This window comes from Saccostrea echinata, unplaced genomic scaffold (genome assembly GCF_033153115.1).
Source record: "Saccostrea echinata isolate AGI-Se365-2 ecotype Australia unplaced genomic scaffold, CSIRO_AGI_Sech_v1 ptg000009l, whole genome shotgun sequence".
NCBI classification, from domain to species: domain Eukaryota; kingdom Metazoa; phylum Mollusca; class Bivalvia; order Ostreida; family Ostreidae; genus Saccostrea; species Saccostrea echinata.
Genome location: NW_026889758.1, coordinates 49,289,825 through 49,317,510, shown reverse-complemented (window position 1 = coordinate 49,317,510; position 27,686 = coordinate 49,289,825). Strand labels below are relative to the sequence as shown.

At 34.7% G+C, this 27,686-nt stretch overlaps 2 protein-coding genes across 6 annotated transcripts in view; both read left to right on the top strand.

The window, feature by feature from the left end:
* Positions 1-804: 804 nt before the first annotated feature.
* LOC133182826 (papilin-like) lies at positions 805-12,281 on the top strand. Its single transcript, XM_061317671.1, has 10 exons — positions 805-900; positions 2,309-2,412; positions 5,960-6,032; positions 6,415-6,517; positions 8,441-8,571; positions 9,480-9,603; positions 10,023-10,103; positions 10,231-10,403; positions 10,742-10,958; positions 12,133-12,281. The coding sequence occupies exons 1-10, from the start codon at positions 805-807 to the stop codon at positions 12,279-12,281; spliced, it is 1,251 nt and encodes a 416-aa protein (XP_061173655.1).
* Positions 12,282-12,588: 307 nt separating this feature from the next.
* LOC133182999 (papilin-like) overlaps positions 12,589-27,686 on the top strand; it is a 71,479-nt gene continuing 56,381 nt past the window's right edge. For 4 of the 5 annotated variants that reach the window (XM_061317909.1, XM_061317906.1, XM_061317908.1 and 1 more), the window contains exon 1: positions 16,563-18,636. In XM_061317909.1, coding sequence (XP_061173893.1) covers positions 16,635-18,636 — 2,002 coding nt within the window. In that variant the 5' untranslated portion in view covers positions 16,563-16,634. Of the gene's footprint in view, positions 12,800-13,248; positions 13,390-14,636; positions 15,841-16,002; positions 18,637-27,686 lie in introns of those variants that run through there. The other variant, XM_061317910.1, reaches the window with a different exon arrangement.

The window sequence follows — 27,686 nt, the reverse complement described above, 5'->3', positions numbered from 1 at the left end:
TTTCTGCCAAAAAAAATGAAAGTATTTAAAAAAAAATCGGGTATGGGCAATTTTGACGGGTTGGTTAGAGTACATCAATCAAATCATTCTTTTTTGTTGGCCTTAGTGTTTCTGCAATAACCGTATCTATTCCTTTACCTTTGACTTGAAATATATAAAATAATCCATGAAATTTTATTCACCTACATGTAGGCTTACATTATTGATGAAATACGTTACTCATGAAGTATGAAAAAAAATTCGATTTTTCTCAATTCTCATATCATAAACAAATGCATCTAAGATTATTTGTTGACAATTATGTTGAAATTACAGACACATAAACTACCGGTAAATGATCTGATAAAGACATCAAATAATCATACGCAAGCCATTATATAGTTTAATGCATTGTTCCATTTCATCACAAAATTAAGTTTAATTTTAAGTGTGACGTAAGTTGATAATAGCTTCAATTTTATATTATAATTATTCAGATTTTCAAGGATATCTGCATTTGATCTCATTAAATTAATATTCCATGTAGCGTAGATGATTTGACTTATCAGAACCCAATTAACACCTACACAAGGCACTAGTCATAAGAACAGATCAAAGTCTTTGAAATATTGTGTACATGTAATTTTACTCCCACCATATTATTTATTCAAGCCTTTTAAGCTTACTTTTACAAAGTGGAGATGAGTTAAAGCTACCCTAGGCTGTCATTGGTGTCCCAGGTGTTAAGTTTTGGGAGCAGATTCATTGCCTATAGTAACTATAAGCTCTAATTGGACCATCCTTGCATGGATGATGCATGTAGGAATGGATACCACCAACCATGCTTTGGATAATGGGCTTGACTTATATCTTCCAGATATTAAAGACTACATTAAAAAGTTGAAACAAGTCCATTCCCAAGTAATATAAGCCCAGTCCTGACCAAACATGCTTTGATGATGTATTTAGGAATGCACACTTCAAGACTTGCTTTGGATGCTGCATATGACCTATTATTTTTGGAGAAGTGGCCAGGTTAATGTATTTGGAGCACGTCAATTCCCAAGTTACTTTTGTCTTAATTGGTCCAAACTTGCATGGATGCTGAAGTTAGGGATGTACACTGTCAGACCTGCTTCAGATGCTGCATCTGACCTACATTTTCTAGATGAGTGATTGTCTGGTCATGAAAAACTTTTCTATCTTGTTGCATCTATGGAGTATGGATGCAGAGCAACAGACTTGCTTCAGATACTTATTTATGTCCTATATATTCACTAGAATCTGGTGACCAGACTGAATAGTTGAAAGTTGAAATCCTTACCTAGACCAAACTTGAATAAATGATACATCTAGGGATGCTGCACTTCTAGATTTGTTTCAGATGTTGCAACTGATCTACATGTATATTTTCTTCAAAAGTGGCCATATTAAAGTTTGGGGAATGGGTCCATTCCCAAGTAACTACATGTATATGTCATGCCTTCACTGAACTTGCATGGATGATGCATCTAGAGATGCATGCTAATACCCTTGCTTGAGAAGTTGCATGTGATATTGCAATTTTAGTTGTTTAATGAAAGGTCTTTAATGATCAACTAACATGTAATTTAGGGTCTTTCTGAACATTAATTTTGTATGAGACTTTTCCTTATCTATAGAGGTGAGCTTTGTAATCTTTGACTACCTTTGTTTATTACAAAAGAGTTGTGAGCTCAAGAATTAAATTACAGTAAAACTCAGTTAAAGTGAAGTTCTAGGGACCTGATAATTTACTTCGCTATATCTGTAATTTGTTATATCTGTATAAAAAATTCGTAAAGATATGCATAGCAAATTCACAATTTAGATTTTTTTCCTTCAAGTATGACCACCAAATGTATGAAGGGAAGGATAAAATACAGAATTTACCTTGGGGTTCAAAAAATTTTGGATGAATTGAGTTTCAAATATAAATACTTAAAAAATTAATGTAAGTTCAATATTTAAAAATTTAGATCTTTGAAATTCGTTATAAAAGAAAAGATGTTAATTTTCATTATTTCAAACTTCTAGGGGACATAAAATCAGTTTGCCATAACCATGAATTCGTTTATATATCTGAGTTCGTTATATCCATAAAATTTTACAATGTACTAGGAATGCAGAGGACTGCAAAAACTTCACAATATCCATGTTCGGTCTAAACAAGTTTTACTGTATAGTGCAATTTTAAATCTGCCCATGCATGAAGGAGGAAGATGAATTGTGAAATTTAAGATGGATGGAGGGGTCAAAATTGACTATGTGTATAGTTTAAACACTGATCATTTTCATTTCTTTTAAATAGGGACATGCAGAAAACGTGTGGGATGACTGGGGGAGTTTTGGCCCCTGTTCTCGAACCTGTGGTGGAGGGGTACAATCTCGTCAAAGGAGCTGTGTATATCAAAGGTAGTTAAGTAGCCATAGCGAAAGATAGTTTTTTTTCCCCCATACATCAACTTGCATTATTTATGTGTGTAATTTTATTACATACTGGTGCATGGTCAGTCCGCAAATGATTTGTATGCAGGTATGAGACTTGGGGGATGAAAACAGCTCTTAGATCCCTAGCTGAATGGAAAAGATTAAGCCTAAGTGAAAATCAGGTGTACTCCTTAGTATACATGCATATAATTAGTTAACTTTCACCTGTAGATGACATTCTGTTGTAGAATATCTATGAAATTCATTTATTAAATAGGAAAGTAATTTACTGATGGTATAAAATACTGCAAAATACCTATATATGCTGATTTTATATAGGGAGTGAAGGCGTGTGAATGTATGAATTAAATTGCCTACACAACCATTATGCTATTATAAAATTTATGAAATAAGTCAATTACATATCAATTTGTTTTCACATTTTATCATTTCATGCTCACGAACTAACTTTATATTGTATTTGGACTTGTACAAATTAAAATTATTATCTGTGTGAATTAATACTGTTACCGGTATATTTAGGTGTTGTTTAGTTTCTTTACTGCTGGCCAAATGCACTTTAGGGGAATTAGAACTTTAGTTTTAAACTTTGCTATGTTTATGGTCTAAGTAACCAATTATTTTCAAAAAAATTTAAAGAACATTACAGTGAAACCTCGTTATCTTGAACTTGATGGGACCAAGAAAAAACTTTGAGATATTCGATGGTCTAAGTAACCAATTATTTTCAAAAAAATTTAAAGAACATTACAGTGAAACCTCGTTATCTTGAACTTGATGGGACCAAGAAAAAACTTTGAGATATTCGATGGTCTAAGTAACCAATTATTTTCAAAAAAATTTAAAGAACATTACAGTGAAACCTCGTTATCTTGAACTTGATGGGACCAAGAAAAAACTTTGAGATATTCGATGAATTGAGATATCAAGGGTAAAATACTCAAAGAATAAGTGGTCGGGACTTCCAGATCACTTCGACATATCCGTGGTATTCGAGATATCAGTGTTCGAGATACCGAAGTTCAACTGAATTCAGTAAATTATTAAATGCAATCTAAGTTTACACAAATTTGATGACCCACAATTGGGGAGTGTAAGACATAAGAAGAGTGAAAATTTTTGGATTTCAATATTTTAGGGAAAATAAAAGAAAATGAAAACTAAAAATAAATTGGATATTTTAAAGTGGAAAGGCATAATCGCAAGTTCAGAAAAGTAGTATTGAAGTGCAAAGATGCATTGCAAAACTTGACAAGTGGCTTATTTTATCCTGAAGTATATAGGCCTGGTTCTTGCTTTGTCATCATAACTTTTCATAGCTTGGTTATAAAGAAATCACTTATATGGAAATCTCAATTATAAAGATTGTGAAACTTTTTAAATCCCTTAGGAGACTTTTCGCTCTGTTCCTTTACGAATATAAAGAAGTTTGGTAATAAGCAAGCAAAAATTCAAAGTCTGTGGGACTTCTTTATACAGTGAAACTTGTCTAATCCTTACACATGGGGTTCCAAAGAATTTGGACAGATTTGGACCACATTTCGGATTAGACAGCATTTTAAACAATTGAATTAATTGAAAGGGACTTGAAGTTTACATTGTATTAGGCAAGATTTCAGAATACACAGCATCTGGATTAGACAATTTTCCTTGTGAGTTTGACTGTATTTGCAACTTGGTGATTCTTAATGTCAGCACTAAAAAAAAACAATGTTACAATTTTTAATATCATGCATATATGTATGTAAAGTGTCAGGATCTAACTTTGACATATCCTTGGTATTCGACATATCAGTGTTTGAGATAATGAAGTTACAACTTAACTTGAGATATCATACCCCTCCATATACTGAGACACAATGATATCTTTATAACCTATTTTAATAACTAAATAGGTGAATGCCATTAAAAAAACAAGATGTGTTTGTGAAGCACTGATGCTCCCGTATGGCAACTTATAGTGAAGGTTAAACTTTCCAATGCATATCAAATATGTTGGTACCCAAAGTAAGGTATTGTCTTGAGGAATATACCTGTGAAATATGAAAGCCCCAGCAGCAACCATTGAATAGATATGGAGAAGGTTGAAGTTTTTCAAAAGTAAGTCAAACATCAAGGTCAAATGGTCAAAATTAATGGTGCCCAAGGAAAGGCCTCACAAGAAATACACATGTGATATATGAAATCCCTAGCACCAACCATTCAAAAGTTATGGCCAAGGTTAAAGTTTTTCAAAAGTAGGTCAAACTCTAAGGTCAAGGTCAAAATTGTTGGTATCCAAAGAAAAGTCCTGCCGCAAGGATTACATATGTGAAGTATGAAAGCCCTAGCACCAACCGTTCAAAAGTTATGGCCAAGGTTAAAGTTTTTCAAAAGTAAGTCAAACATCAAGGTCAAATGGTCAAAATTAATGGTGCCCAAGGAAAGGCCTCACAAGAAATACACATGTGATATATGAAATCCCTAGCACCAACCATTCAAAAGTTATGGCCAAGGTTAAAGTTTTTCAAAAGTAGGTTAAACTCCAAGGTCAAAAGGTCAAAGTTTTTGATATCCAAAGGAAGGTCTTGTCACAAGGATTACACGTGTGAAATTTGAAAGCTGTAGCATCAAATGGTTCAAAAGTTATGGCCAAGGTTAAAGTTTTTCAAAAGTAAGTCAAACATCAAGGTCAGGGTCAAAGTTGTTGGTACCCTAATGAAGGCCTTGTTACATGGATTATATATGTTAAGTATGAAAGCCGTAGCACCAATTGTTCAGAAGTTATGGTCAAGGTTAAAGTTTTCCAAAAGTAGGTCAAACTCCTAGGTCAAGGTCAAAAGGGTCAAAGTTGTTGGTGTCTAAAGGAAGGTCTTGTCACAAGAAATAGGCATGTGAAATATGAATGCCCTAGGTCCAACCGGTTAAAAGTTATGGCCAATTTTTTCAAAAGTAGGTCAAACTCCAAGGTCAAAAGGTCAAAGTTTTTGATATCCAAAGGAAGGTCTTGTCACAAGGATTACACGTGTGAAATTTGAAAGCTGTAGCATCAAATGGTTCAAGAGTTACGGCCAAGGTTGAAGTTGGTTTAAGTGAGTCAAACTCCAAGGTCAAGGTCAAAGGTCAAATATGATTGTACCCAAAGAAAGGCATTGTCACAAGGTATACACATGTGAAATATGAAAGTCATAGCTCCAAACAATCAAAAGTTATGGGCAATGTTAAAGTTTTTGCGGACAAACAGACAGCTAGACAGACGGACAGACAGGGCAAAAACTATATACACTTGAATCTTCGATTACGGGGGCATCAAAAGTTATTTACATAATATATAGTAACTGAGCTTAAAACAAGTTCTATAAAACTGTTAAAAAATTATACAGTAGCTAGATGAATATAAAGCACAAAAAATAATTTTATAGGGTAAGTAAAATTGTGATTTTTTCCCAAGACCAATGAACTGATTTTCAAGCTGTCGCTTAATATTTTGATTAATGCCTTGTTACATAATTTGTTTTTGTTTAATAAATAGGTCAAGATCAGGAAGAAAACAAAGTTGTGGTAGTGCTAGACAGGAATTTGAATACAAATCCTGTAATACACAGGTAAGATTTCATCTGGTCCTACTCAGCATTTTAACATTTTTTGTATGTACAAAATAGATATAGTAAAACACAATTATAACAAACCTTCAGGGACATCAAGATATAATGTACTGTAATTTGTATATGAATTCATAACGATCAGGTATCCATTATAAGGACATTCTCTAAAGTCCTGTTATAATGTAGTCCTGTAAACCTGTAAACAGATGTGCATGCACTTCATGCAATAAAAGCAAGATTTGTGATGGAATCATTTTCATTTGTATTCCCTGAACCTTATGATTAAGTCATTTAACATATAAGCAATGAAGCATTTTGAAGCATAAATAAGAATTTTTTGAAAGCTTTGATATTTAATATGTTAAGAATTTCATTTTATTAGGATTGCAATGAGGACAGTATGGACTTCAGAGCAGTACAGTGTCAGGATTTTGATAATGTACCTTTTCTGGGCAAAGAGTACAAGTGGAAACCTTACTATGATGGTGAGAAAGAGGTTTCAAACTATGTTTGAAGAACTTCTTTACTTCTAGAAAGTTGATACCAATCTGTATCCTAGCTCCCCCCCCCCCCCCCACACACACACCCTCCATACAACACACATACACACACAAACATGAATAAAATTTTGGCATTCTGGGCACAAATAATGCTAATTGCTAGTAACAGAAAAAGATTTTTAGATGAAATGATGTTTGCCAAACAAAAGACCAAACTTTCTTATCTGCCTCTGATGAAGTCACTGTCCTGTTAAAACACTTGCACAAGCAATTTAGAGTATAAAGATTTCATGAAACTTTGTTAAACTTTGACATTTATATTAAAAAGTTATCCTCTTATTTAAGTTTTCAAGAGGACTTGAAAGACTTGTTGATATTTGATCTAATCCATTTGTTTTATTCAGGACCGAGTAACAAGGTCAAAATAGTATGACTTTATTTTTCTTTTTAAATTTTTCCCCCTTCTGTTTGATTTCATTAGAACTTGCTGAGATTTGAAGGAGATTTGAGTATTTTTCTCTTCAGAAATATTGTCAATTTCATTTTATTGAATGGAAATCAGCTGAGAGGGTACTTGAATGCATAGTACTTAATCTTCCAAATATAAATATTTTTGCAAAGATTGATAATCTTAAGGGGCCTTCACTTAGATATGTCTTTTTGGATTACTTTAAATACCTTGGACCATATTTGCACCTGAGATGTTCTGACTTTAGATTAATTTTTGAGTGACAGGGTCAAAGGTTATGACCTGTAGCGCTAAGAAGAGATACTGAATTTCTGTCTGATAACACCTGGGACTTTGATGATTGAGTTGTTGGTCTGATGAATGAATAGGATTTCTTAAAGTCAGCTATTCTGCTCTTCAGTTGACTTGTAAGAAAATAATTCTTAATTTGGACTGCAGTTGTATAATAACCCTTTCAGTTAGTGACTTGACAATTTTCATACAAGAAATATTAAAAAGTAAGCTGCAATTTATAAAATTTCTTGTAAAAATATTATTGGTAAAAAATTATTTTAATGAAATATGAAGATAATGAATATCTATCAAGCTCAAAAGTCCATTGGAAAAATACAAATTGGAAGCAGAGCAAATAACCTCTAGAAACAACAGAGCTGGGATCAGGTGCCATGGAGGAGTAAGCATCCCCTGTTGACCAGTCACACCCGCCATGTGCTCATTGTCTTAATCAAACAAACAGAAATATCTGTAGACAATTCAACGTGAAAAAAAATGGCTTAAAATTTGTATGAAAAATGTCAGTCAACATTCAACTTAATTAATTAATTAATTGTGAAATGTTGACTTTAAGCAAGACTGTTGAAATCCTTGAATCATCATCTTATGTGTCAATAGCTTGCCTCATTTCAGAAATTGTTCTAAATAGAGCATGCTCTTGTGTATGGAATCAGCTAGAAGACATAAACTCCATATGCAGGTGATAATGGTTGCTACATAAATAAGGGAAATTGGTGATAGAAAAGTTGAAATCATCACGTTTATCTTAAAGTTTTATTGTTAGGTTGCCATTAATGTCTTTTTCTAGTAAAATATTCAAATATGAAACAAATGTGTCAAATTCTGTGGTGTCTTTTATGATAACAAGTGAAACATTTATAAAAAAAATTGTAGAAATTTGGAAGAAGCCAGATTTTTCTTTAAGCAATGATTGTTTTTCAGTCTGCAAACTCTCTCAAGTTGTGAATGAATTTCATATTAAGTATGTGTACCTGTGCAAAAATATTTCAATTCTGCAAATGTTGCACTTATCAAGGTCACACAACAGCATAGTTAAAAAGAAAACTATGAACAAGCATTTACATTTCTGATTTGCAGACAGTACATGGAAAAATGTGATTTCTGAATGCTCTCTAGTTGTATTGCTTTAAACTTTTTCATTGTAGGAGAGAAGAGATGCAGTTTACTCTGTTCAGCAGTCAATACCAGTGTGTACCATGAGTGGAGTGATAAAGTGATAGATGGCACTAGATGTGACAGTCTGTCAGATGATCAGTGTGTAGATGGAGCTTGTCAGGTAAATTATCCACTCAGAACCAATGAGATGGAAGCTTGTCAGATAAGTATCCACTCAGAACCAATGAGATAGAAGCTTGTCCGGTAAAGTAACCACTCAGAATCAATGAGATAGAAGCTTGTCAGGTAAAGTAACCACTCAGAACCAATGAGATAGAAACTTGTCAGATAAAGTAACCACTCAGAACCAATGAGATAGAAGCTTGTCAGGTAAAGTAACCACTCAGAACCAATGAGATAGAAGCTTGTCGGGTAAAGTAACCACTCAGAACCAATGAGATAGAAGCTTGTCGGGTAAAGTAACCACTCAGAACCAATGAGATAGAAGCTTGTCGGGTAAAGTATCTACTCAGAACCAATGAGAAAGAAGCTTGTCAGGTAAAGTAACCACTCAGAACCAATGAGATAGAAGCTTGTCGGGTAAAGTAACCACTCAGAACCAATGAGAAAGAAGCTTGTCGGGTAAAGTAACCACTCAGAACCAATTAGACTGATGCTTATCAGATGTGACTCATAACCTGTATGGATTGTATATACTTTAGTAGGTATGTTATCCACTCATAACCAGTGTGGATCAAGGTTATCAAGTATGTTAAGCACACATAAGCCAAGTGGACTTGTTAGAATGACAATATATCTAACCAGTGTGTATCGAGTTTGTCAGAAAGTGTGGATAGATCCTGTTGTTCTTTAAAATGATTATTGAGTGTAAATGGAGTTTCAATTTCTGAATTCAGTCATATAATCAATAAATGCAGAATTTGTCAAATGTTAATACAATTACAACAAGTGCAGATTGTACACTGTTAAGTCCAGTATTGAGGCTAAATCTAGTTGAGAATAAAATCAAAATAATTAAGGGCTAGTTGATCAGTTTATGTATAATTCTGTGCGTATCTCTGTCTGTAGCAAGCTGGTTGTGATAATGTACTGGGATCTCGAGCGAGAAGGGATGTATGTGGTGTGTGTAAAGGTGATGGAAATTCATGTAAACTCATCCGAGGATCATTCACTATTCCTCAGCTTTACTCAGGTACAACTACTGTGTTTAACTCTACACAATGATACAAGTAAATTTTTTATAAAAAGTGTGTATTTTACATGTGTGTAAAGTGTAGTTTATGTCTGTTTTAATATCAAAAGTAGTACAGTAAAATCTCTCTAATCTGACACCTGTACATCTATTTTACTGTGAATTCTGAAAAATTTCGTTCCCATTTTGCTGTTTTCGATGTTTTTTTTTACACTGTGCAATCTGACACCTGCCTATTTTGACATTAAATTTGTGTCCCAGTGCATGTGAGATTAAACAAGTTTCACATCAAATATTTTATTTAAATCTAATTAGGTGTGAAAGAAACCATTGAGAAATTTAGTCAGTCTAGAATTTTCTTGACATCATTTATTAAAAGAGCACAGTTTAATAGCTGTAAACAATGTTTTATTTTGTAGGTTACAATGAAGTCATCACTTTACCAAAAGGATCAACATCAATTTTGATAAAGGAGATGAAATTTAGTCCAAATTATTTAGGTGAGGTTTAAAAATACAGACGGAATTTAGAATAAATATTTTAAATTGTTAGCTTAACAGCATATTTCTGTCAATATTATACCCATACAAATCAGATTTTCTTGAATGAAGAATCAAAATATTTCAGTTTTGAAAAGTAGTGATGAAACATTTATATTAAATGGGCAACATCATGATGGCAAACCAGTTCTCGTCAACATTGGAGGAACCAGTTTATTGTATACACTGGAAGGATCAGGCCAGAACCTCTTGAAGAAATTAACAGGACAAGGCCCGACTAAAGGCAGCATACAGATCTATGTAAGATTGTGTAGCTTGGACAAACTCTTCATTGATTTGGTTACTTGATTAAGAATAATTATACAGATTTATTTTTGCACCTTTTTTTGATAGGAAACAAGCCCTGTAGTGGAAGGAACTTTAATGATCAATAAATGAAAATTTGATAAATAAATTGCAAATTCTAAACAGAAGAAAATGTTTTTATTTAAAACAGTGAAAATGTCACTAAAATGCTAAAGATGGTAGAACTTAGTTTTCTGTGTGTAGTTTATCAGATTTTTTATAGAAATATAGAAATTCAGGTTTAAAGTATTGCCGACAATTCTCTTTTTCTAAAGTTGATCCTTTTGCTTTAGATGATGGCTAAAGAAGAAAGGAATCCAGGGGTGTGGTATGAGTTATACATCCCTCTGTCTGGAAGAGAGCCTCGATTTGAACCCAGAATTTTGCCCATTAATAATGCACAAAACTTGCAGCAGGGACAGGCTGAACTAAGATCAGGCCGTATCGGAGAGTCCAGTTTTTCTTGGAATTTTGGTGGATGGACACAATGCTCCACCAAATGTGGAGATGGTATGATATACTCAAACACTCAATTTTACATTAATGCCCTCCAAATCTAACTATTTAAGATCAATAATGTACTGCCTGTCAATCTTTGAAAAAACAATAGCTACTGATTTCATTGACAGGTCAGCTACCTTAATGCAACCTGACAATATGAGTTTGCATGTTTTGAAAACAATTACCTGGTCAAGCGTCAACCACTTTTATGTACCACCTGAATAGTCACTTTGTATACACTCTGGTCAAGAAAAATCAAATCACTGTAATATTGATTGGTAATTATATTTCAAAAAATAATTGAGAACAGATAATCAAACCTTGACTACATGAATTATTTTTTTCAATCTCCATTTCTCTTTGGTACTTGTAAGCGATATGACGTCCAAGATAATTGTAGAACTTTCCAAAGAAAAACTAGCGGCTACTGTAAAATAACTTTTATTGGTGAGAGAGAAATATCCACAAGTTATTTTTCTCGTCACGAACCAATTATTCACCAGTGTATTTATGTAGAATGTTGCTTCGGTCACAAAAATAAGTAGTCGCGGAGGGTTTCTGAACTGAAGAATCATGAATAAAAGTTGTCGCGAATAATAATTGGTTTACATAATTTGATCCTTTTTCTCCTTCAATGACTGGGATTGGGATATGGAGAGGAAAGAAGAAGTTCATGTAATAGCTCAGACTGATAACTCTTCCAAGCTCTTATATTCAACCTGTGCCTGAAATTCAAGAAGGCATGGATTGCCTCTGTCGACCTTGCACAGAGTTCACAGAAACTCAGTTCCCCATTATGATAATTGGAAACAATAGACCCCCCCTCCCCCATCAATTAAATTTATAACAAAATGGAATAGAATAAATGAGAAAAGAATTGATTATTTAGGCCTAACATTAAAGACATGAATTACAAAAGATTCCCTTTTCACATGTTTCATATGTGGATATAGATGTTCTATTTCAACTAAAAAGCTACGATTACCTTCCATAATGTACATTTATTTGTAAAGGATCTGTTCCTGTAAATTTATAGATTGGTAACCATTATTCAAATTTTATTGAATCACTTGAAGTAAGCAATGCAGATTTACAGTATTATATACAGATTTTTGTTTGATAAAACATTTACTATAAAAAAAGAGAACAAAAATTTTATAAATGCATTTAATTGATATTTTAGGAATCAGGAAACGCCTGGTGGTGTGTACTAACAGACAGACAGGGGAGAGAAGTGCCCCCGAGAACTGTGACTCTGATCGCCCTGCTGACACAGAGGAATGTAAGGGTGACAACTGTGATCCGACTTCTCGGGATGAAAGAACTGTGTAGGTCAATAAATGGCTGCTTATCTCTCTTTGTTTACATATTTTCTCTTTGTAAAATTGAATGAATTTTTTAGGTTAGATAGAAAAGGTTTGAAAAAATGTATTAATATATGGCTATAGTTATCTTGCGATCCTGATGTCTTTATATTAGGTCCTGGAATAATTTGTTATATAATGACAAATTACTAGAATAATAGTAACGAGGAAAATTATTTGTACTTTATCAAATTTTGTGCAAAACTAATTATGGTAATATCATTTAGCCCTTGTATTGTTATCTAATTTACAGAAGTCTGTAATTGTAGGGAATGGAAGCTAGGTGCCTGGGGGCCTTGCTCTTCCTCCTGTGATATTGGGGACCAGATACAGTCTGTTCAGTGTGTCTCCAGGGATCCCCAGGGTCAGTCAGTACCTGTAGATGATAAACAGTGTATTCAGCTGTATGGACAGAAACCAGAGTACAGAAGGTCTTGTAATGAAAATGTTCCTTGTCCATACTGGACTGCAATGGACTGGTCCTCTGTAAGTGACAACATGACTGGGTTTTTTTTTCAATAGTCATTATTTCATGTCTTAAAGACTTTTAGCATACCTCATGAAGTTAAGATTAATTTTATAATTCATAAAAAATATGACATACTGTTTGTTGCTTGAAGCAATGCTCTGAAATTTATGGGGTGATGGTTTGTTTATAAGTAAAATAAGTCAGGTATTGGTCACAGAAGAGAACTATTGGTTTAAATGAATTTCCTCCAATTAAAAGACAGGCATATTATAGTTAAATTAGTTAAGTTTTCACCTACATGTGGTTTAAGTAGACTTAGGTGAGTATATTTTCATAGGCCTGTTTGCCTTCTTTGATCATGGTAGTCAAATATGCAAGGAAAGATTTTTTGAAATAGGGAAATCACAAAATGAAATGAAAATATTTCTATGAAGTTGATATCTGTAAGTGTGATGTTTCTCTACAGTGTAACAAAGCTTGTGGTATGGGAGAACAAACTCGCAAGGTGATGTGTATCAGTATAGACAACAGGAGACTAGCAGAGAGTGCTTGTGATCCTACAACAATGCCAACTCCCACCCGACCATGTATGGTCAAGCAGTGCCCTGTAAGCATAACATTCATTGATGTTCTGAATTACACCTTATAAAAGTACTGAAGACGGGTTATTTTAGTGCTCTGTAAGCATAACATTCATTGGTGTTTTGAATTACACCTTATAAAAGTACTGAATATCCTCAAACTTGCAAATGATTTTGCTCTGTTTTTCTCTGTTTTATTGCATTTGCCCCATACAGAATACTGTAAAAGTGGTTATTTACATGTGGGGAAAATTTACACTACTTACGCGGGAAGCTAAGAACCGTGTAAAATACCCCCTCGCGTATGGTCACAAAATTTCAAACTTCTGGAATCATTCTAAACCATTAATTATACTGTTTAGACCGGTCGAACCAGTCGTATATTACAAGTGGTATTGAACGCATGTGAGTAGATAAATACATAACAAACAGTGATGAAAACGTAAATGTTCTTTCTTTTATTTGTGCAATAAAAAAATGCATCTTCATATTAAATATTTTAAAGCAACGTCACGCAATTAAAGCTTCAAAACATCGATATTCATTTTCATTTCCTTTGTATGTACGTCCCTCTTAATTTCATATAATTAGTCCAAAATGTTACACAAACCCACAGTCACTACAAACATACCTATTGAATTAATTGTCAACACTAGCCACGCAGATACAGGTAAGTAGATCCCACTTTGAAGTTTGAGCTTGCGTAAATAATTACAATACAGCGTACACCAGTTGTTCACACTTCACCGCTTTTGACTGTGCAGATCGCCGTTATATTTAGCAATCCAACAGTATAAATTCTTTTTGTTTTGTTTGTTTGTAATTATTTCTAATTATATATTTTTTATCCATGCTTGTAAACTACTTGACCTTTTCAAAGGGGAACAACTCGATATTTTTAATGATGACCGCGTAATTTTTTCGCGGTAACTCGTGCGACCGCGTATATTACACCCACGTGTAATGTTTGATGGTCACAAACGCGTACTTAACCACCAGTGTAAATAACCACTTTTACAGTACACTCATTGACAATGAGGGTAAAAGGGGAGAGTAAAAAAGGGCGCCAAAGTTTCCCTGTATACTTTGCTTTAAAGAATCATGTTCAAGGAGGGAATATTATAACTATATATATTATACTAAAGTTTGTAAATAGTCTAAGTAAATAGAAGAAAGGAAATAAATTTAAAAGCCAAGTGAATGTGTCATTGATAATTTATTTTTATTTTAAAGAGTTTCTGAAACATTCTGTTTAAACTCCCTTTACTCCTAGGAAGGTCCCCTAGAAAACTGCAGAAATTCGCTGTTTGGATGTTGTCAGGATGGAAGGACACCTGCAAGAGGCCTGAATTTAGAGGGATGTGAAGGTACTTGCAAGGGTACAAGATATGGTTGCTGTCCAGACCAGAGAACCACAGCAAAAGGTCCAAATGGAGAAGGGTGTGTATTTGACTGTTCAAGATCCAGATATGGATGTTGTCCCAATAGTCAGAATCCTGCTAGAGGACCCAATGCAGAGGGTTGTTTTACTCACTGTTCTAGATATAGATATGGGTGTTGTCCAGATAATGTAACTGTAGCTAGAGGTCCTGATGGTGAGGGATGCCCCACTTCATGTTCTGACAGTAAATATGGGTGTTGTCCAGATGGAAAAACTGAAAAAAGAGGACCTAATGATGAAGGATGTTCCACTGATTGTTTGAGATATCCATATGGATGCTGTTCTGATAATTTAACTCCAGCAAGAGGTCCAAATGGAGAAGGATGTCCTGGCTCATGTACAGACAGTGTATATGGATGTTGTCCGGATGGTAGAACTGAAGCTAGAGGACCCAGTGGAGAAGGTTGTTCTATTGACTGTTCCAGATACAGATTTGGTTGTTGTCCTGACAGAATTACTCCTGCTAGAGGTCCAGATGGAGAGGGTTGTCCTAGCCCATGCAGTAAGTCCAAATATGGATGTTGTCCAGATGGAAGGACGGAGGCAGGAGGTACAAATGGGGAGGGATGTATACCAGACTGCTCCAGAAGAAAATTTGGTTGTTGTCCTGACAATATCACCTCTGCAAGAGGTCCAAACAAAGAGGGCTGTCCAAGTGAATGCTCTTCCTCTCAATTTGGTTGTTGTCCAGATGAAAGAACTGAAGCTAGAGGACCTAATGGAGAAGGTTGTCTAGCTGACTGTTCTCGCTATAGATATGGATGCTGTTCAGATAATGCTACTCCAGCAAGAGGTCCAAATGCTGAGGGTTGTCCAAGTAATTGTACATTGTCTCAGTATGGTTGCTGTCCAGACAGGGTCACAGAGGCTCAAGGGTTTAATTTTGAGGGTTGTCCCAGTGAATGTCAGAACAGCAGATATGGATGTTGTCCGGATGGTAGAACTGAAGCTAGAGGACCCAGTGGAGAAGGTTGTTCTATTGACTGTTCCAGATACAGATTTGGTTGTTGTTCGGACAGAGTTACTCCTGCTAGAGGTCCAGATGGAGAGGGCTGCCCTAACTCTTGCATTAATTCTACTTACGGATGTTGTCCAGATGGGAGGACAAAGGCAAGAGGTCCATATAGGGAGGGTTGTAATTTCGATTGTTCTAGATACCAGTATGGTTGTTGTCCAGACAATATAACTCCTGCAAGAGGCCCCAATAAAGAGGGTTGTCCCAGTAACTGCACAGTATCTCAGTATGGTTGCTGTCCAGACAGGGTCACAGAAGCTCAAGGGTTTAATTTTGAGGGTTGTCCCAGTGAATGTCAGAACAGCAGATATGGATGTTGTCCAGATGGTAGCACAGAAGCCAGAGGATCTAATGGAGAGGGATGTCCTTTTGACTGCTCACGGTATCCTTATGGATGCTGTCCTGATAAATCAACCCCTGCAAGAGGTTCAAATGGTGAAGGTTGTCCTGGCTCATGTGTAAATGGTAGATATGGATGTTGTCCGGATGGTAAAACTGAAGCTAGAGGACCCAATGGAGAAGGTTGTTCTATTGACTGTTCCAGATACAGATTTGGTTGTTGTTCGGACAAAATTACTCCTGCTAGAGGTCCAGATGGAGAGGGCTGTCCTAACTCTTGTAGTAATTCTACTTATGGATGTTGTCCAGATGGGAGGACAAAGGCAAGAGGTCCAAATAGGGAGGGTTGTAATTTTGATTGTTCTAGATACCAGTATGGTTGTTGTCCAGACAATATGACTCCTGCAAGAGGCCCCAATAAAGAGGGCTGTCCCAGTAACTGCACAGTATCTCAGTTTGGTTGTTGTCCAGATCAGATGACTGAAGCACAGGGATATAACATGGAAGGTTGCCCTAATGCTTGCCTAAGGAGCAGATTTGGATGCTGTCCAGATGGAGTAAGAGAAGCCAGGGGACCAAATGCAGAAGGATGTTCTTTGTCCTGTGAAGAAACAAGATTTGGATGTTGTCCTGATAATCAGACTCCAGCAAGAGGACCCAGTGGAGAAGGATGCTATACTGAATGTTCAAGATATCCTTATGGATGTTGTTTTGATAAAGTTACACCTGCAAGAGGCCCAAATGGGGAAGGATGTTTAAGTAACTGTGCTGAGTCTCAGTATGGATGCTGCTCAGATGGAAGAACTGAAGCAAAAGGTCCAAATAGGGAGGGTTGTTTTACAGATTGTGCAAGATACAGATATGGATGTTGTTCAGATAATGTCACTCCTGCAAGAGGTCCAAATAATGAAGGATGTCCAAGTAACTGTACTTTGTCTAAATATGGATGTTGTCCAGATCAAGTGAATGGGGCTCAGGGATATAATTATGAAGGATGTCCACCAGAGTGTTTGCAATCTAGATATGGATGCTGTCAAGATAATAAAACAAGAGCCAGAGGTCCTAATGGAGAGGGGTGCTCTGATGATTGTTCCAGATACAGATTTGGATGTTGTTCAGATAATATAACTCCTGCTAGAGGTCCAGATGGTGAGGGCTGCCCAAGTTCTTGTACTACCTCAAGGTTTGGATGTTGTGCAGATGGTCAGACAGAATCCAGAGGTCCAAATAGAGAAGGATGTCCAACTAATTGTTCAACAACTCAGTATGGTTGTTGCCTGGATGGCAAAACTGTAGCTAGGGGTCCAGATGGTGAGGGATGCTTCAATGAATGTTCAAGGACAAAATATGGGTGTTGTTCTGATAATCAAACTACAGCTCAAGGTCCAAATGGAGAGGGTTGTGCTTTTGATTGCTCAAGATATAGATTTGGTTGTTGTCCAAAGAGTCAGAATCCTGCGAGAGGACCCAATGGAGAGGGTTGTTCTATTCACTGTTCCAGATATAGGTTTGGGTGTTGTGCAGATAATGTAACTATAGCAAGGGGTCCTAATGGTGAGGGCTGTCAGTTTGATTGCTCTAGATCTGAGTTTGGTTGTTGTGAAGATGGCAGAACTACAGCAAGGGGTCCAAATAGAGAAGGGTGTTCTTATGAATGTGCAAGAACTCAATATGGATGTTGCTCTGACCAAAAAACTCCTGCCAGAGGCCCTAGACAAGAGGGTTGTCCATCAAAATGTAGAAATTCAATATTTGGATGTTGTTCTGATGGGTTTACAGAAGCTAAAGGTCCAAATGGTGAAGGGTGTGTATCTGACTGTGAGAGAAGAACTTATGGATGTTGTGCAGATAACAAAACTCCTGCACGAGGCCCTAATGGGGAAGGTTGTCCTAGGGTTTGTGAATTAGCAAGGTATGGATGTTGTCCGAACAGTAACATTTCAGCAACAGGACCCAATAACTCAGGTTGTCCATACACATGTTACAACAGTTTGTATGGATGTTGTTCTGACAACTATACAGCTGCAAGAGGCCCTAATAAGGAGGGTTGTCCAACAATTTGCAAGTTGTCTAGATTTGGTTGCTGTCCTAATAGTAACATTTCAGCAACAGGACCCAATAACTCAGGTTGTCCATACACATGTTACAACAGTTTGTATGGATGTTGTTCTGACAACTATACAGCTGCAAGAGGCCCTAATAAGGAGGGTTGTCCAACAATTTGCAAGTTGTCTAGATTTGGTTGCTGTCCTAACAGTAACATTTCAGCAACAGGGCCCAATTACTCTGGTTGTCCATACACATGCTACAACAGTTTGTATGGATGTTGTTCTGACAACTACACAGCAGCTAGGGGTCCAGATAAAGAAGGTTGTCCTAGCCCTTGTGATGAGTATCCCTTTGGATGTTGTCAAGATGGCAGAACACCAGCTGAGGGACCAAGGAAGGAAGGTTGTCCAACAACAAATACAAACTCTGGTAGGTGTGATTGATTACATTATTTTTTTTTTATTTTTAAGGTTTGAAAGGAATAGCATATCTCTAAGTGCATGTTCATTACAAAGTTTGTCCAGGTCACATCTTTTGGATAGAGAATCAAGTTTATAATATGTTATTCAAAAACCTAACTTGACAGAAGGATGTGCCTTCAGTCAAAAAGTTGGAAAATATATAAATGATGTTCATATTTCTTCATAAGTTACTACTAGCTCAGACCTAAGAAACCGCAGGAGAAGACTATAATTTGTTGAATTATCCTTTTCTCTACAGTGTTGTTTTGCACAGCTTGTGCAGTGTGGCCAGGGTTGGATCTAAAGGTGAATTGATTTGACATGAAATATTCTGGAATAGCTTGTCAAAAAGAACAACCATTTTCATTTTTGTGTATGTTTTCCAGAATCAAAGTAGTTCTAACCATGGCATCCAATAGAATGAGGCCACAAAGGAATACAAAATTTCTGATTTTTTTTAAAAAAAGCAAACCTTTAAATCTCTCTTTGGAAGAACAAGACATAAACTACAGTAGCTGAATTTTAATTAATAAAATCTTCCTGTCCCTTCTTTGGACCAGTGGTAGAGGTCCTCTTAGCTTATTTGTATCTTGCAATCTTGAAAAGAGAGATGAAAATTAGAATGTGTACCACCACAATTGTCCATATATATTACTCAGATCTTGATTTCCATAGTGAAATGCATCTTGGTTGGGTGTAATGGAGAGAATTATGTAAGAGCAATACCAGATAACCAATCTGGCCCAAGGACTTGTATGCACATTAAGTTATAGAAAGCATATGATTAAAGTGAATACCTACAAACAACAGCATTCTTTTTTCCCCGTGTATAATACTAAATGATTAAATATTAAACGATCACAAGAAATAACAGAGCACAGTAATTTTGGTTGTTTCAGGAGGACTGCTATGATACAGTGATGTACTAATATGAGAATTAGTTCATTGCAGAAAGGCACCTGAATTTCAAAGATCTAAAAGAATTCAAGTTTCAAATTAGTCTTTCTTTGACATCTTTATTTTTGAAGCAAAAGGACATAAATTTGATTTGGTAAATATTGTTCAGAAGAAGTTCAAATATTTTCATATAAAGACAGTCGAATACTTTTTGGGTGTTGTATATAACAGAGAATGAATTTAGGAAAATAGAATCAAATAAAAATGCAATGAAAATTGTTCTAATTCTTGGACCCCCCTATAAGTAAAGATAAAATGAAGTCATAAATTGTTCAAAGACAGTAAGCAGATAATCAGAAATTACAGTTTTATACCAAAGTTACATTATTATGTCAGAACCAGGAATCAAAGATGTTGTTTTAGAGGGAAGCAATGCTCTTATTTAAGTGCTTTGAATTGACATGAAAAGGATAGATTTTAGGAAATAAAAATTTAATGAGACAGAATAAGTGTGGAAGTTTTTTCAGTATTCAATCAAATCCATTGATGCTGCACATATGTTGATTTTAAGAACATAATTGCATGGTAATATAATAAATTTGAAGAATGACTTCATTCTTCATTGAAACTTTAAGGAGAAGTGCTTTTGGTGTGCAGTTCGCAGAAAGTAGGAAACTTCTTTGTGTATACTTTGTTTTCTGGCCTTGGTAAATAAGGGGAATGTTTTTAACCATATTTTGTTTGCAAAACATTTGTCAGACCTATAAAATAAGATTTTTAGGGGATTACTGTGTGACAAAGGCCATACTTCTGTTGTTGTCTGTGATTTAATTGTTTAGACATTCATTGCTTCTGCAAGGGGCTCTTTTTCAAGATGAATATGTGCAAGAAAGATATTAAAATAACAACATGTTGAAACATTGATGACTATTAATGCTCAAAGGAATCTCAGTGGGCTGCTTAATTAACTAAATAGACATGAAAAGAATTAAGTTTTTTATCATTGATTAGCAGAGTATTTAGTTGCGGTGGGTTTTTTTTCAAACACTTGTATTATGTCGATGTTCATATCTCTTTTATAGTCCATTAACATAATAAATCTGTGATGGAATTTAATCTAGCTTGAATATTACTCACTACAAAATCTGAGCCAAATTGTAGAGCATTTAAGGTTTTTTTGTAGGTAAAATATGACTGCAATTTCATATTTATATGTGTCATGGAGGCAGTCTTAATGAGGTATCAGTGTTATATGATACAGCTTCTGTATATATAGATTCTAGCCCAATGTCATGATAACAGAGGTTTAACTTAGTCTTATTTGATTTGCTCTAGATGCCATTTCGTGACACCCCAATATTTCAACAGAGAAAAAAGTGTTTGAATTTCAGTTTTATACGGATCTTCAGGTTAACATTTCACAGTATGTGGCACGTCGTTTGAGACCTTGATCTTGATACATCATCTTTTTGCATGGTTTTGTTCCCAGTCTCAAATGAGCTATGTAACTGCTTAATCACACCTGTATTGTGTGTGATTTTTAGTATTCTTGTTTACTGGTTGTCTGAATGATCATAATGGGTTGTTTTTCATCTATGTAGAATGCCAAGATTTGTCACCCAGCATCGTCTAGTTGTCGTTGTTTCTTGCATCATTGAAAAAAAATTGTGAAGTTGCCAAAAAAAGCCTTTCTTTCTTTCCAATCTTTTGAACCAGTACTTCAGCTCTCAGAGTGTCAGGATTTGGAAAAGGTATTTAAAGATTGATTTTCATTGTCTTTGAATGTTAGTTTTTATATGCCCCCATAATTGAAGATTTAGGAGCCTGTAGTTTTTGCTCTGTTTGTCTGCCTGTCTGTCTGTTTATCTGTTTGTTTGTTTGTCCACAAAAAACTTTAACCTTGCCCAAACTTTTGATTGGTTGGAGCTATGGCTTTCATTTTCACATGTGAATTCCTTGTGACAACTTTGAGTACCAACATATTTGACCGCTTGACCTTGACCTTGGAGATTGACCTTCTTTGAAAAACCTTTAACCTTGGCCATAACTTATGAACAATTGGTTCTAGGGCTTTCATATTTCACAGGTGTATTCCTTGTGACAAGACCTTTCTTTGGGTAACAACATTTTTGATCTCTTTGACTTTGGAGTTTGACTTGCATTTGAAAAATTTGGGCCTTCACTATGAGCTGCCAAATGGGAGCATCAGTGTTTCACACACCATATTGTCCTTCAAAGATACAGATGTATGAATTGTTTTAATTTTTGGGACTAAAACTGAGTTTTGATTTTTTTTTTTTTTGGTTGAGGTCATTTTGCATGGTGTTGCTTTTGAAATATTAGAGGACTTTTCATTTACTGTGTGTGCTTGTATTAAAATTTTAGCTGAAAGGAAACATCCATAAACTTGCTCCTTTAAAAATCAATGCTTACTGACCTGAAGTTAATTTTTAAAGAGGCATGAAATTATTGTTGAAAAAGAAAATTTTCATCTTAAGATACAACACAAGTTGATCATTCATCAGATATTGTCTGAAATGGTGATAAGAACAGAGAAACTGGAGCAGATTAGAAATATGATAATTCAAAGACTTTATTGTAAATATTGTAAGCAGATCCTCCAAAGAAGAAAGAGTGACATTAATCGTGCCAGCGATAGGAAAAGTAGACAGAATCGTCACCCAAATTGGTGAAGCACAAACATTACAAATGTAAAAGTCAGAATAAAATTTAAAGTGCATTTGTCTGCACATTTATATTTGTATATTAGCATAACAACAAAATTCTTTGTGTTAATATGAATTGAGTTGATGCAGAACTTGAGGAAAATTTATTGGAAAGTCAAAAAAGAATAAAAAAAAAAAATGATAGGAAGATAACATTATGTATGTTCATAAATTGAAAATACTTTTTATAAAACACAAAAGAGAGGAATTCTAGAAGGTGTGTTTATATAGATTTGAAAATTATGTAATGGTCAACAATGAAACACATATAAATTAAGTACTTAAAAATTGTGTATTGTGATTATTATCAGATATGTAGATAAATAAAAATGTCAGTACATTTCAAATTTACACATAAAATACATTTTGTGCACACCTGAACATGCAGTCCATGCTTTGAAATACAGGTAAAATTTGGAAAGAAGACAAAATACCTGGGTTGTCTCTGTTTGTGATAAAGAATAAAAAAAGGTCCAATAGGTTTAAAAATTACCTGTCAATTTTTACAAACTTCAAAGTAATGATTCACCTAAGTATGAAAACAATATGCATGATAAACATTCAGCAACAAAATCTTTATGGGGGCTGAGTGTTGAACAAAGGCATAATTTTTGTAGAGAGAGGGAGAGAGAGAGACTCGTAAACTATGAAATGATATTGTCAGAATTTTAAATTGCTTCATTCAGCCCTTCAGCACCCTAGAAGTTGTAGATCATGAGTGGTACAGACAACTTTAATTAAGTATTAGTGATGTCATGTTCTGTTAAGGTTTTTTTTTTCATGCTTATAAGATATGGTGTAATACTGCAGTGTCAGGTATCAGCACTGTGATATTATCCTTTGTGTTGTTTTGATGTGTTCGTTTGGGATGCCTATGAAGACTGTCAATCACCCACGTTTTTAACATGGTGTTTGGAATCAACTACCACGAAAAATTCTTCACTGTGTTTTGATGCATCAGTTGCTGTACAATGTAAGTAGGGGACAAAAAACAAACAGAATGAGGGATCGTTTGTCTTTGCGGAGAAATTACTTTTGATTTCACGTCAGTGGTTATAATGGATTGAACGTGGCACAAGTTTCTTATTTAAGAAGCATGGAGTGGGAAATAATGCCTAATAAATTATTTGTTTGTGTTTAAGACAAGAGCATTTTTTATGTTGATACATTTGCCATGGAAACTTTATTTGACTGTTGGAAAATCTTTCATTTGAATATCCTGTGAATAATCATGAGGTTCCAAAAATCACTGTGTGCTTTACTAATGTGCTTGTGCCTTGTGTTGGAAAGTCCAGAAGCTATACAAAGGAAAAGGAGACGTCATAGGCACAAAAAACCTGTGTTTGTTCCATACTTATTTTCTCTATTTTCTGAGAATGGTGACTTTAGGTTAAGAAAGAAATCTACCCCAGCTCCATTTAGTTCAACGACAGAGCCCACAGCTGTGTCAAACTCCTCTGTTATATTGAACTCAACCACAGTATTACCAGACATTAGGACCTTGTCACCAAATGATGTTAGCAAATCAACGTTGTCTCCCGACAGTGTCATTCTGTCAAATTCTACCTTGTTATCTGTGATATTTATAAAGAATTCCTCCAATTCTTACACTACTCCAACTTTTCTCCCAGTGACAACTACAGTTCATGCTACAAAAGCAGAAGATGAAACGAATGGTTCATCAACAATTTCAGAGGGTAAAATTACACCTAAGATAATAAATGTGACGGGCATAGACAATGGAACGGAAAAAAGCTTAAATGTATCTAGTGAAATAAATGATAATAATGAATTTAACAAGGATGCGACAAAAGAAAGATTAAGTAATGTAACTATTATAGAAAATGATAGACATGACAAAGATAATGAAACTGTAAGAACTTTTGTTATTGAGATAAATGATGATGACAAGAAATCAACAACTGCAAGGACAACGGAGGCAACTGAGAAAGAGCAGGTTTTAACAACTTTAAATGATGAGAAATCAAGAAATGAGGAGAAAAGAATTGGCTTTACTGTTGATAGGGTGCAAAATGTGTCAAAGTCTTCTGATAAAAACCATAGTCTGAAGATAAATATCGTAACAGAAAAAACAAAAGCAATAGAATCCACAACAACCAAAATGACAAAAATAGCACAAATAACACAATCGACAAAATCCGAAAAATCTGTGACAAAAGGAAAATTGTATGCAACGACTGTGGCACCATTTCTAGAACTTAGAGGAATCCGAATATTAAGAACAAAGATTAACGATGATGACCTTGTGATCCAGGATGCCAATGGCGAAGGTGTTCAGGGTTACCGGGCGGGATACCTGTGGAATAGATGGACCCATAAATGGTGGAGGGCTAGAGGTAAATAAGTACATCATTCTGTGTATTAAATGTCTCAAGAGTTCACAGAAGTCTAGACTCTATTGGAGTCTATTATCAAAATGTTTAAGTTATGTTCCAGAAAAACCAGTTCTCGTGTGACAGTTTGGCTGCATACATATTTTGGGTGCATTTTTTGTCGTTTTTGATCAGTCAAGTCAATTCAAGGGTTTAATATGGCATGTATAATTATGTCATCTTGTTAGGCAGAACGGAGAAGGCAGAACATTTTGAGGGTATTGATTTTATTTTAGTGATATTTTTGAGGCAGAAGTTGAAAAAAACAATTAGGGGCACAGCATGCAAACAGTGGGATTTATAATAAAGAAAGCGGGATATGCAGGAAACTGCTACCATACGCCACGTGCATGTAATCGTTTTGTGAAAAAGAATAATGTTGGTTGAATGAAAAAAATCTTTTTAATGCTTCTAAAATCTGGGTAATGTTTTTATGATATTTCTATTTGGGATCTTTTATTTGTTGGAAAACTGAGTTAATGAGATAAGGAATGAGGCTATAGATGTTAAAATACACTCCTAAATGATGTATTCTTGTCATTAACAATAAAAAGACTTCTTTCTATTTAATGAGCTTACAAACAGACAAAAAATGGGGGCGAAATATTTTTGTATTTTGGTGTGAAATGGATAATTTTCAACATCATAATTAGAACAAAGGTGCCAATGTGTTTTTTTGGCTTTCAATTTCAAACATCCAGAAAACTGTTAAATCACTGAAGGATTATGATACACTAACTATCACAATACTTCTGCTTTATGTGGGGTCGTCCTAGGGTTGGCAAACATAGCATCACGTAGATCTATAGTTCACATGTCTAACTGCAATCATTTGTAATTCTGACATTTACTTCATGGTATGTGATGAAATGAAGGTTTAAATCAGCATTTTTTTATAGATTTATCTTTCAAAATCAGGATACTGGAATCAGGGTGAATTAAATTTGACACAGTTTCGGAAATTCTTGATCAGACGCATATGTGTATAATGAGATATTTGCTGTGAAATTATTTGAGGAACATTTAAAAAAACTATGAGTGGAAGATGTGATAATATAAAGTAGTAAGATGAACTGTAATAGATATTTCTAATGCATATAGGCATTTTTTTTTTCAAGATAACTTTTTGGTAAAATTGTTATAGATCAAAAAGTTTGATTATTCAGCACAAAATTTGAAATTTTATACTTAAAATTAAGAGAAATTTTTGAATATTAAAAGCAATATGTATATACATGTAATATATTAAATGATCAGGAATTTTGATGCTATCTGATTGGTCCAAACTCTTTCCGGAGGTGTACCTCAGAATGAGTTCACCTCAAATTGAAGTTCCAGAAGGTTAACGTTTATTCAATTTTTCCCCCTTGACCAACCATAGATTGATTAGATTTGTCCATCATCTGTCCATCATTTGATAACTTCTCACATTTTCAACTTCTTACATAAAACACCAGGGGCTACTTTTGATCCAAAACCAGGGCAAGGGGAGGTACAAATGAAATCTTAAATTCCAAGAAACAGAGGGGAAAGATTTCATTTTGTTAAGGTAAAATTATTATCCACTTCACCTATTAAAATGATACCACAATAGGGGTCCAAATATCTTCCTGCTATTTCTAAATAGCAACAAGTCTGAGGATGTGAAAGCATCACTATATTCTAAAAATTAAAAAAAAATATTATTTAAAATCATGACTTTGATTTAGTTTTGGAATCCCAATAAAGTATTTTGTATCAATTCAATTGTCTTGAAGGGTGCAGAATAATTTGCCTCATTGGGCATCTTGTTCTTGATTGAGAAAGCAGACACAATAATCCTTTCACTTAAGGTTCAGCAAGATAAAAAGTTGTACGTAAATTTTATATCCCTGACACCTTTACAGGTGCAGACATAGGTTTGTAGAACAGGGAGCAGTCATATTACTTTGGGCCTAATAGATGTGGAATTCAAAACTACAAATTTGATGAGATATATATAATCTAAATTGCATGTAAATGCAAATTCAAGTGCAGCAATTGTGTTTCAAGTAGCGGTGTATATCGGTTTATGTATTAGCACTTTAAAAATTCAGTTCTGACATTTGTAATGGTTGATGAATTGTGTCAAAATCAGCTCACTAAAATACACAGAGTTAATAATGGTCACCACTTCTAGTAGCAGATATCAAAGAGGGAAATGTACAATTATGAACAGTCCCATGCTTTTTCATACCAGGCCCTGTAAAAACTCATAAGCAACAGTTGCATCCGTAAAATTATGCTTGATTTTGATCAAAATTCATTTGAATTGTTTGGGGGAGAAATACCTGGAGTACAAAGAATGAAAAAGAAAATAAAAAGCATTTCATTATTTTGAGGGTAAAGCTTGTCATGCAGTTTTCTAAATTTTGAGTATGTATAAATAGTGCATTTATGTCTAGATGTTAACAATAATGTGAGAAGACCATCTTTTTATAAGATGACTAATGTCGAAACTGATGAGAAATACGATATCTGTTTAAATAAGTAGGTGTATAAGAATTTAAAATGACAAAATTTCCAACATTGAGAGCTCCCTATTTGCATATGTCAGTATTAAGTTTTTGTCAAAATTGGTTATATCTGGGAGGGTTTCTAAAGTGCTAAAAAAAAGAAGAAGCAAACTTGTCAAGTAAAGCATACAATTTACACAAGGACACTGAAACAGTGTTGTTTATTAAAGGATATCAATGATATCTCTTCTTCAAAGGCAATGGTATTAGTAGGTAGTGCTTTGCAGAAAATTTTTCTTAGAAGTTGATCTTTATGTTTTTATTTTTAATGAATTGGAAAAATTGAAAAGTCACGGGCTAATTCTTATCATAAACTTTTTTTTTTTTTCAAGGCTGATATATAGCATCAGCAGCTGTGTGTTGAAAAATAAGGATATAAAACCAAATTGTTTTTTTTTTAATAAAGATAGGTCAAACTGAACAGATTTAGCACAAAAGTATAATATATTACTAGGTTGATGAATATCT

Excerpts from the sequence above, each read along its gene's own strand:
- LOC133182826 (XM_061317671.1), top strand. The coding sequence starts at position 805 with ATGGATACCACCAACCATGCTTTGGATAATGGGCTTGACTTATATCTT. Across the intron at positions 6,033-6,414 it reads ACAAATCCTGTAATACACAG|GATTGCAATGAGGACAGTAT; the intron begins GTAAGATTTCAT and ends TCATTTTATTAG. Across the intron at positions 10,104-10,230 it reads ATTTAGTCCAAATTATTTAG|TTTTGAAAAGTAGTGATGAA; the intron begins GTGAGGTTTAAA and ends AAAATATTTCAG.